This window comes from Lactuca saligna, chromosome 8, assembly GCF_052625555.1.
Source record: "Lactuca saligna cultivar CGN05327 chromosome 8, ASM5262555v1, whole genome shotgun sequence".
NCBI lineage: Eukaryota > Viridiplantae > Streptophyta > Magnoliopsida > Asterales > Asteraceae > Lactuca > Lactuca saligna.
In genome coordinates this window covers 147,197,130-147,207,577 of record NC_136424.1, presented here as the reverse complement: position 1 = coordinate 147,207,577, position 10,448 = coordinate 147,197,130, and the positions used below count along the sequence as shown (strand labels likewise).

At 35.0% G+C, this 10,448-nt stretch overlaps 1 protein-coding gene and 1 long non-coding RNA gene across 7 annotated transcripts; both read left to right on the top strand.

Annotated features, from left to right (window-relative positions):
• The first annotated feature begins 2,157 nt into the window (after nucleotides 1–2,157).
• On the top strand, nucleotides 2,158–3,180 carry LOC145012989 (uncharacterized). Its single transcript, XR_013664784.1, has 3 exons — nucleotides 2,158–2,666; nucleotides 2,838–2,924; nucleotides 2,994–3,180. It is a non-coding gene; the product is annotated as an uncharacterized LOC145012989 (long non-coding RNA).
• A 153-nt stretch (nucleotides 3,181–3,333) lies between these two features.
• LOC145011563 (glutathione S-transferase-like) lies at nucleotides 3,334–8,625 on the top strand. 6 transcript variants are annotated; one of them, XR_013664153.1, is made up of 12 exons: nucleotides 3,334–3,405; nucleotides 4,138–5,066; nucleotides 5,158–5,269; nucleotides 5,353–5,450; nucleotides 5,962–6,021; nucleotides 6,241–6,274; nucleotides 6,341–6,440; nucleotides 7,264–7,288; nucleotides 7,451–7,598; nucleotides 7,699–7,778; nucleotides 8,047–8,279; nucleotides 8,402–8,625. XR_013664153.1 is itself a non-coding variant. In XM_078970305.1 (11 exons), exons 4-8 carry the CDS (start codon nucleotides 5,370–5,372, stop codon nucleotides 7,455–7,457), a joined length of 273 nt encoding a protein of 90 aa, XP_078826431.1. In that variant the 5' UTR covers nucleotides 3,334–3,405; nucleotides 4,138–5,066; nucleotides 5,158–5,269; nucleotides 5,353–5,369; the 3' UTR covers nucleotides 7,458–7,598; nucleotides 7,699–7,778; nucleotides 8,047–8,279; nucleotides 8,402–8,625. The 6 variants fall into 6 exon arrangements, 1 of the variants encoding a protein (XP_078826431.1); XR_013664150.1 differs by having other exon boundaries at nucleotides 4,138–4,200; nucleotides 4,743–5,066; nucleotides 5,962–6,440; XR_013664152.1 differs by having other exon boundaries at nucleotides 4,138–4,829; nucleotides 4,958–5,066; nucleotides 5,962–6,440.
• Nucleotides 8,626–10,448: the final 1,823 nt, after the last annotated feature.

Here is a 10,448-nt window from a genome sequence, read left to right as displayed (position 1 = left end):
ACCACCCTCGTCTTGGAAATTAGGCAAGGGAATGGTAAGAAAAGGAAGGATCCTTTTAAGAGCCACCAGAAGGGAAAGTCCCAAGATGGTACTTCTTCTAGTGGAACCAAGTTTGATCCCGCTGCACCCTCCTCCAACCCGAAGGATGCAGAGTGCTACTACTTCCACGAGAAAGGGCATTCGAAATGAAGCTTCCTGAAGTACTTGCAAGATATCAAGGATTGAAAGATCACGTCTTCCTTCGTAGGTATTTATACTATTCATTCTAATAACTCATCACATTCTATGTATTGTGTCCTTGATACAGGGTGTGGTTTTCACATTTGTTCTGATTTGTAGGGCCTAAGAAGAAGTAGGGATGTGGAGCATGGGAAGATAAACTTGATAATGGGGAATAAGAAAGCGTTGTCTGTCACCAAGATTGGAGTTTACTCTTTAGTGCTTAGTAGTGGGTTAGGTTTAGATTTGAATAATTGATGTTATTCATCATAAACGACATGAACATTATTTCTTTTCATGGTATGTATAAACAAGGTTTTAGATTTTCATTTGATATTGAAAAAGGTTCTATTAATGCTTTCCTTAATGGTACTTTCTATTTTGAAGCATTGCCTTGTAATGAAATATACAAAACTGTGATGGTTGTAGACAACTTAGGAAATAATATGTTGTATATCGATTCTTGCAATAGTTTAGATAAAGCATGCTTGTAGCATTGTCGTCTTGGACATGTCAACAAGAAGCGCATAGCCCAACTCCAAAAGGATGGAGTGTTGGAGTCATTCGACCTTAAGGATGATGACGTGTGCGAGTCTTTTTTACTTGAAAAGATGACAAAGTCACCCTTCATTGGCACTTGTGAAAGGTGTGAGGGTTTATTGGATCTCATATACACCGATGTGTGTGGTCCCTTTAGATCCACCACAAGGGATGCGAACCGCTTCTATATGAATTTCACCGAAGATTATAGCAGATATGGGTATATCTACTTAATCAAGAACAAGTCAAAAATCTTTGAAAATTTCAAAGAGTTTAAGCAAGAAATGGAGAATCAACTGGGCAGGAAAATTAAGATGCTCCGATCTGATCGAGGTGGTGAGTACCTTAGTCTTGAATTCCACGATTACATCAAGGAATGTGGAATTGTTTCGCAATTGATGCCACCTAGGACTCCGCAGGTGAATGGTGTGGCTGAGAGGAATAATCGAAACTTGTTAGATATGGTTCATTCCATGATGATTCGTGCTTCGTTACCTAACTCATTTTGGGGGTATGCCTTAGAGACTGCCACCCATATCCTTAACTTATTCCCTACAAAGAAGGTTGCCAAAACACCTCACAATATGTGTACTAGGAAAGCTCCCTCGTTGGCACATATCAAGGTTTGGGGTTTCGAGGCTTTCATAAGAAGAGAGACTCACGACAAGCTCGAACCTCGTAGTGAGTGGTGTATTTTCATCGGCTACCCGCATAAGTCCTTTGGATATCTCTTCTATAGACCGAGTGACTATGTTGTCTTCGTTGCGAGGAGAAGGGTTTTCTAAGAGTGAGAACTCATAAGACAAGGGGACACTGGGAGGAAAATTGATCTCGAAGAGCTTCAAGAATCAAGTGATGAAGGAACCTCTAATGATGGCGCTCAACCCAAGGAGGAAACTCATGTTGAATCGATTGATGAGTCCTTACCACTTAGACGTTCCAGTAGAGTTAATATTCCACCTGTGTTATATGGTTTTCATATAACAAGTGAGGGTGATACGTTTATTAGTGATTGTACACTAGTAAGTTTGGATTAACCTAATAGCTACAAGGAAGCCATGGCAGGCCCAAAGTCTGCAAAGTGGAAAGAGGATGTGAATAACGAGATTCAGTTCATGTATGACCACTACTATAAAAATGCCCTTTTACGACGCGCAAACCACGACACTCAGAGATTCATGTTACGCAAAAGAGAGTGACCTTAAAATAGCGTCATCTCTTCAAAAATTTTAAGCATTTAGGTGACGCATTATTGCGTGCCCTTAAATTAGTGTGTTAAAGAAAAAAAATCAAAAACACGGAGGGCGCTTTATATTAAACGTGCGTCCTCTATTATGGTCGCCTTTTAATTTTAATGAAACGCGCGCTTGTCTCAAGATATCCCTTCATTCTCTTCTTTTCTTCTCTCTACAAACCCTAATCACCATACCATCTCTGATTCAAGGCCTTATATTTCTCCACCGCCTTCAACATGTTCTCGAAATCAAATCTCTTCTTTTCTTCTCTCTACAAACCCTAATTGAAGGGACGATTCTAGGGCTTTTTTCAAGAACACACACTTATCGCTATCGTTATCTCTATATCTATCTCTTTCTCTCTCTCTCTCTCTCTCTCTCTCTCTCTCACACACACACACACACACAAAAAAAAAAATTTAAGGGACGATTCTATGGCTTTTTTCAAGAACCATTCAAAACGTAAAGGAGTGCTCTCTACAATAGTTTGGCGAAGTCGGCTCATCTCACCTCATCGGTGGCTGCGACTCCTCGAAGATTTATGGTTGTGCTTGGTGATTCAACTACTAACTAAGGTCTGTGGTTATGTATTTGTGTTTGGTAATTAATGCCTCAGATAAGGAAGCTTGATGACACTAAGTTAAGAAACCCCTGGCAAAGACGTATATTTGGGTAAGTTGTTTTTCTATTTTTGATATTTCTTCATTAAGCTTTTCTTTTTTATGCAAAAATGAGTTTTGTTCAGGAGTATATCCTGATTACACTGAAGAACCCTCTGCACTTGCTTCAGGGGGCCAAATATAAAGAATGTAACCTTATTGATTAAAGATTGGTTTAACTCAGGTGTGCTCCATGCTAAAGTTTGGATATTATATTTCCCGATATGTTTATATTGGATCTGCTAATAATGATCGGAAATCTCTCACTCAGGTAACTTTTTATAAATTTTAAAAATTTTCTAAATGGCTTACTGATTTGTATTACTATTTGATTTTATAGGTGAAGGAAGTTGGAATCTATCTTGTTAGCTGTCCAGATATAGCCAAAAGGTTGAAATCTTCTATAATAACTTATGGAAACTCGGATCTTTGAATTCTTCTGATTACACACAAAAGATATGGGATCAATAATGGCAGATCAGTAGAACACTACTTTGTTGGTCACATTTTGTACCATCTAAAGAAAGATACAGGCATGTCAATAATTTGTTTATCTATTTACAAAATTTTCGTTACAAGTTAATCAACATCTCTACATATTTCCTCTTCCTCCTTACGTTGAAGTTCCACACACATCTAGCTATCAACTACTAACAGAACCTTCAACTTTCAAAATGTCAATTCAGACCCCTGGATGCAATTATTCAAATTCAAAACCTCTATCAAGCTATCTCTCTTTTGCTCCAGCAGAGGTGAAAATCTTTTGGTCTCATTAATTCCATATATTGTAGTTTCTTTGATGCTTTTATTTATTCGTTCATATGATTGCCCTGATTTTTGAACTGCAACTCTCATTTTGGCCATTTAGGTTTACTTTGTTCATTTTGTTAGTGCAATTTAGGGGAGTTTGAATATCGTTTTGCAATAGGTTCTATAGTTTGACTTTCGTTCCTAATTGATTTGCAATGTCGTTGATTTTGTATCTTATTTCTGCTCATAAAATATAAAAATCATGTATACAAGTGTGATAATTCTCTTAACTGCTCTGCTACTTATTTATTAGGGTTTTTTTTAATCTAACATAATACCTTGCTAATTGTGGTTCAAGAGTAAATATTATCATTGCTCTGAATACTCTTCCTAAAACTATTGTAGCTATTTACATAAATATTAAAACATTCATAATTAATAGAATCACATTCAAATCCTAGTAAAAGTATATTTTCTTGCTTATTTTAGAAAATAATATTGTTATTTAGTTAAAATCATGAATGCTTTAAGATTTTTGTGATTATAAGTTACATAAATAAAAATGGTTATGTTAGTATGTTACAAAATTCCATTCCATGTGCATGATGGAATGGATAAAAAAAAAAAAACTAACGTGAAGTGTTATTTTTGACTATTTGATTTGAAATTCATATTTTATATTTTCCAAAGAAGTTAAATATGTTTATTTCATAAAAATAAATTTTGTTCAGTAGAGAATCTATGGAGAGGATGGTGGAAGCTTCTGCTCAGGAAGCCAAGGCTGTGAATCCTGTCTGGTAAGCTGCACAGGCACACGCCAAATCACAGGCTACAAAAAAGTTAATCAAACTTGGTGAAATTAATGACCAAAAACTTGAAATTGACATTGAACAAAGGAAACAAAGGTCACGTGAAACAACCATTAAGAAGACTAGTTCCAAATTGTCTAAGGTATCAATCTAATAATGAAAATACCCAAAATGCCCTTCCACTCAAATATGTTGTTTCACGTCTACTAAATGATAGGAATTGGAGAATAAAGAAAAGGCAGAGAAGCTTTTAGAAGAACTAGAGAAGGAAGAAACAAGACAACAATTTGAAACTTAAACTCATCACTCATCACCACTCTCATTCTTGTTTCTTTTTCACTCAAAACAAAGAGAAGAAGAAAACCCTCAAGTTCTCTGTATGTTCACAGTGTCATAAGCTCAAACACACAATCTTTTCTACAAATAAAATCTTTCTTTCTTGAAAACCCATAAATTATCACAAGTTTTTTTTTTTGGTAAAATGGTTATAAAGAAGCCAAGAATAGTGATAATCGGGGCTGGAATAGCAGGGTTGACAGCTGCAAACAAGCTCTAGATGTGAGATCGCAAGAGAGAAACCGTGTAGTGGAACACTTAAATCAGTTCTTTAATTCATGGTGGGTCAAAAGAATGCTTTTCACCTTCGATAGTTGTGAAATTTGAGCAGTTGCAGCTTCAGATGTGAGATCACAAGATTACTGGTTAATCCGAAATTCCAAGAGTATTGATGGCATGTTGGTTTCAGGAATGATGGAATGGAAAACCTGTATAGCATCTTGGTAAGATTCGATGATCAAAGCTCAACAGATTCATTTCACAAACATTTTAATGGAAGGCGTTTCTAATATTTGGAGGTTTTCATTCTTCAATAACCATACTTTATTTAATCATCATGCAATGCAAGTAGTTATTCTAATTTCAATAAATTCTGGTTTTTGAATACAGACATAATCATGTCGTGTGCTTTTCACTGTTGATGTTCAATACACAAGCTCAATTGAACACACGTAGACTTCCCCAGCAAATGCAGAGCAGCCCTCATGTCCTGTTTGTCTTGGTAATTTATATATTATATACCAAATCTCAGCTGATTTTTCGTCTATGATTTTTCGAGAGATTGAATCAATGTTCTTTTTGTAGAGAGATTGGACCAAGATATGAGGGGGATTCTAACAACAATCTGCAACCATTTATTCCATTGTTCTTGTATTTCAAAATGGACTGATTCTTCATGCCCTGTAAGTTTAAAAATCATTACTTGGCAGTTGGAATAAATAAACCAAAATTGTTAAAAATCATATACCCACGGACTAAAAGTGTAATTTTCTATTACTATCAGGTGGTTTCTTCATCTTTCCCTATTTAAACCTAAATATTAATTGCTATTTGCTAATGCCATAACTATAACATTAATAGGTTTCATCTGAATACGTGATGTACATTTCTGTCAATCCCAATTGTCCATCATATTCAGGTGAAATCATAATGGCGGCGTTCCTTCAAATTCTAATTGTGTATAAAGTTGAATTCATTTTAATTTAAAAATAAATAAAAATTTAAAATTTTATTATAAATTCATTGCAGGCCAGATTCCAAACATCCCGCTTAGTTTGGGTGGTTGCTCAACAAACAAAACAAATTTTGAAAATGTTACGTGATTTGATGCAAATAAATAAATTGCTAGCTGTTACTGTGGACATCCCATTTAATATGAGTGTTTTTCAAAATTGTCCTGTTAACTTTTTGTAGGTTGATGTATTTCCGGCACCACAAATCCATGGTTCAATAAAAAGGTTTAACTTTGACATGGTAGGATCTCCCTCTGAAATGCTGCAAATTATATAGAGTTAAGTGCAAGAAATAGCAACATACATTCATTAATACTTCCCATTTCGATCTGCAAATTATATAATTGTTGGTCGGATTTTTTCAAGCGTAATAATAATGCCTAATAAGAAAAGAATTGAAAGTAGAATGCTACAATTTTCAATGTAAAATGCCTTAATAGGAATTAAAAAATGAATGTAGGATGCAGGTGGGTACGGTAGCAGATGTTGTTAATGTAAGTTTGGATTTGGTTAAAGAAAATTGTAAAAGTTGTAATTTAATTGGTTGGCACTTGGCACAGACATCATTCCCTCTTTTGGCTAGGCTGCATGAGGCATACCTGCTTTTCCAACATGTTATGCCTGAAAACCAGCCAGACTTCCCTGCTGCTACCCAATCAGGTAATTTCCATCAAATCTTTTCATTTCATATTTCATTATCTATCTCTATCAACCACATCCATTAAATAAATTTATGAAAATTCCGACACCAAGTGCTTTCTTGATAATTCATAATTCAGTTCAAAACATTTACAAAAAATCACTGACTTTGGGATATAACTAATGAGGGAAAATTTGTAAAACTTAATATTTAATCAATGGGAAAAGCCTCCTTATTTTCTCCCTTATGATTTTTTTGTTTTTTATGCACTAAGTCGCTAAAAATGAAACGCTCATAGGGTGGTGTATATAGCTTTCTTTTTTACTTGATCAAGTCGAAGGGGACATGACTCTGGCTTAGTAGGGTAAGAAAGCTATAGCCTAAATGGGTGTTGTGCTTTATTTTGTTAGATAAATGACCCTTTTCTCAAACTTGTATATATTATTTGTGCTTCAGTTTCCCATATTATATGTGCTGAGTGCTGTCATTTAGTCAAATAGAATTTTAGGTTATCTATCCAACCACTTGAATGGTATGTTTGTAGTCAACTGAGTTGATTATCCCTTCTTATTTCGTTCATTTGACTTGCAGGAAGTGTTTATATGAATGCAAAAGACATGCTATGCTATATACAGTTACTAAAGTCTAAAAGTATAAATAATTGTTTGGCGATTGTAGTTTTGCTTTCATTTCATCTAAACGTGTTGAGTGATACAGGAAGCTAAGAAACGTTTTGACAAGGCTGATTTTTTTTATAGCCAGGAATTTACTTTTTCTATATTTGTTTTTATCAAAGATCAATGTAACTACATTTGAGTATTCGACATGTCATCATGTTTGCAGGTACAACTCAACAAATTTTTTACAGGTACAAAATGTTCACTCCATAGTCAATTGTATCGTATGATTCTGTTAATTTCAACCAAAATTCGTTTCTTAGTTTATTTTGTGATCGATTGAACTGAGTTGCTAGCCTAAAGATATTTTTGCCCTAATTTGGCTTATCTGGTTGCTTCTCTATTATCATTAGGTTTTGAGAAAGCTTGTGGATGATGCTTCAAAGTTTCTGAATGATAAGGTCACAAAAGCTATTGTAACAGTTCCTGCTTATTTCAATGATTCCCAAAGAATAGCAACAAAAGATGCAGGTCACATTGCTTATGGTTTTGATGTTTCAGGTGAGGGGACACGATTTGGGATAACTAAGTTTTAAATTCAACATGATGTTTTATTTTAAAAATATTTTCTGATGTTTGTTTCCCATTTTATTTGTTGTAGTTCTTGAAGTTGGTGATGGAGTTTTTGAGGTGCTTTCTACTTCTAGAGACATACATATTGGTGGTGATGACTTTGATAAGGTTAATATTGTTTTAGAACAAATACCATTATCCATTTACATGTGTATTAAATTTTAATATTTTATAACATAGATTGATGATGCTTTAAACCTTTCTGAATACTAATGTATTGATGATGAAAACATGTATCATGTGGAAAGAAAAGCATAACAATAAAAAGTAGAAACAAGAAGGTGTTTCTTAATAGCAATGTAATATTAGGTTATATAGTCAGGGAAAACCTCTTAATAGCAATGTACTTACTAATTGGATGTGATACTTTGTGTAGGGTTGGAAGGAACTGGAACTGGCCTTGTTGTACATGAGAAAGCTCTTGGAAAGTCAGTTGAATTCGATCTTCATCTTCTCTTTGAACATTCTTTCTTATAAAATTTTGTTTTATAGAATCTTTAATAGGAGTATGTAAATGTTTGCTTAAAATTTTGGTGTCTTGGGACTTCCTTCGGACCATATTCAACATTTCAGCTTGTTACCATATTCAACATTTCAGCTTGTTACCAGGTAATTAATTAACTGTCTCTATCTACATGCTCTTTCACTTCACCATTGTATCTATTTTTCTTTAGTAAAAAAAAAATATATTAGGTAAGATCATGGTGTGTTGTTATGAAAAAAACAAGCAGGACAGACATACGGATGAAAGTGGAAATCCCTCAAGATACACAGCTTGTGGAGCCACTAGATGAAGCTTGTATATGGCGCCGCCACTGAAACTTTAGGAGCCGAGAACAAAGCTGAATCCACAGAGAAGGTTCAATTACAATTTACAAATCCTCCCTTCTGTTTTCTTAAATATTATCATATATGTTTTTTAATGAATAATGTAATCATATGTATGAATATGAAATAAAGCTTGTTATTTAGTATGTGATAATCATGTATAGGGAGAAAACTTCTATTGATTTGTTTTATCTTTCCACGGATCGATTATTTATATGACATTAAAGTTTACGCAATGGATTGTATTTTTTGTATATGGTATTTTTTTTATGAGACATTAAATGCAAATTTAATTTGAAAATTAGTAAATCTATAAATAATATTTTCTTTTAAACATTTAAAATTACGATACGCAAAAATGTGTGTCATCTTCATTTATGACATGATCTTTCTTGATAGGGGCTTCCTTGATACGCATTGGGTGTCATAAACACGCGCGTTGTAAGGTTACGACACGCAAATGCATGTCGTCTAACTTTATGACAGGGACTTCCTTGATACGCATTGCGCGTCATAACTGTGTGTCGTAAATGCGCGTCGTCTATAGATGACGCGCAAAAGCGTGTCATCTCTCGTTATAACAAGGTCTTCCTTGATGCGCATTTGCGCGTCGTCTGAGCGTTTTACGATGTGCAATTAGCTTCGTAAAAGACTTTTTTTCTAGTAGTGTGGGGTTAACATGTAACGCGTAATTGAACTGTAATGAAGGATAACTAAAGTGTTTAACATAAGAAAATATGGGATTTTCTTGGATAATAAACCTTTTCGGAAAACTAAAGGAAACTGGTACATTTTCAGGAAACAAACATCTTATGAACTCACCAGCTTTATGCTGATTTTCAAAACGCTTGTATTCTCAGGTCCAAATTAGACAGGTACCTGGCGATATATTTTGGTGAAGACGGAGAGCTCAGAAGACTCGTCTCAACTTTTGTTCATATGATATATGTATAACACTTGTACAATTTACTTTTGAAACAAATGTAAACTTTCAAATATATGTAATGTAATGGTTGTTTATTGTGATTACTATGTACATTGGATTTGATACTCAACGTGGAGTCAACCCCAGAAATGTTTCCGCCTTTGGTTTTTGGGGTGTGACAGATTCGTATCAGAGCCCTTGTTTATAGTGAACGGAGTATACCAAACCTTACATGGTATAAAACTATAAACATTAAAGGGCCTAAGTGCTCTGAACTAAAAGTATCTTCAAACTATAAGTATTTTCAAAAGTATACAAGTATACCGAACCGTCATGATCCGTAACTACAAGTAGAACAAAACATAAGTAAATGGGTGTTGTACGCTGCGGTTAAAATACTCCAAACAACGAGTCGTCATTGCAGTGAATCATGAAATACTATGGGAGTATTTCTCGAGCCGATCCTTGGTAGAAAATCCTCGTATACGTGTTGTTCCTTGATCATTCCTCTAGCGATAAAAATTATCTGCCTTGATAACTCTTTCCTGTTTTATCGCTTAATATGATGTTATATCTGTCTTGATGAGATATCCCCTATCCCATATCTCTTGATTCAATTCAGAGGACTTATGATCCTCTCTTTCCTGATATTTTTAGATCAAGATGCCTCCAAGAAAGAGACCCAACTCAAAGAACAACAACAATCCTCCTCCGCCACCACCTCGTCCTCAATTTGATCTTGCATCGCTTCAGACAGTTCTGACTGCTGCAATGGTAGCAACCATGTCGCAAATGAACCCCGGTAACTTAGGAAGTGGTCACCAGCCCCAAAACCCAAAAGATAGCCAGGGACACCAAAAAGGGGGTTCGTATAAAGACTTCATGAATGCGAAGCCCACATCCTTTCATGGCACTGGAGTTGTCATTTCCCTCACCCGATGGTTCAAGAAAATCGAATCAATCTTTGAAATATGCGCCTGTTCGGAATCTGACAAAGTAAAGTTTGCCGCCTGCACCTTCCTTGA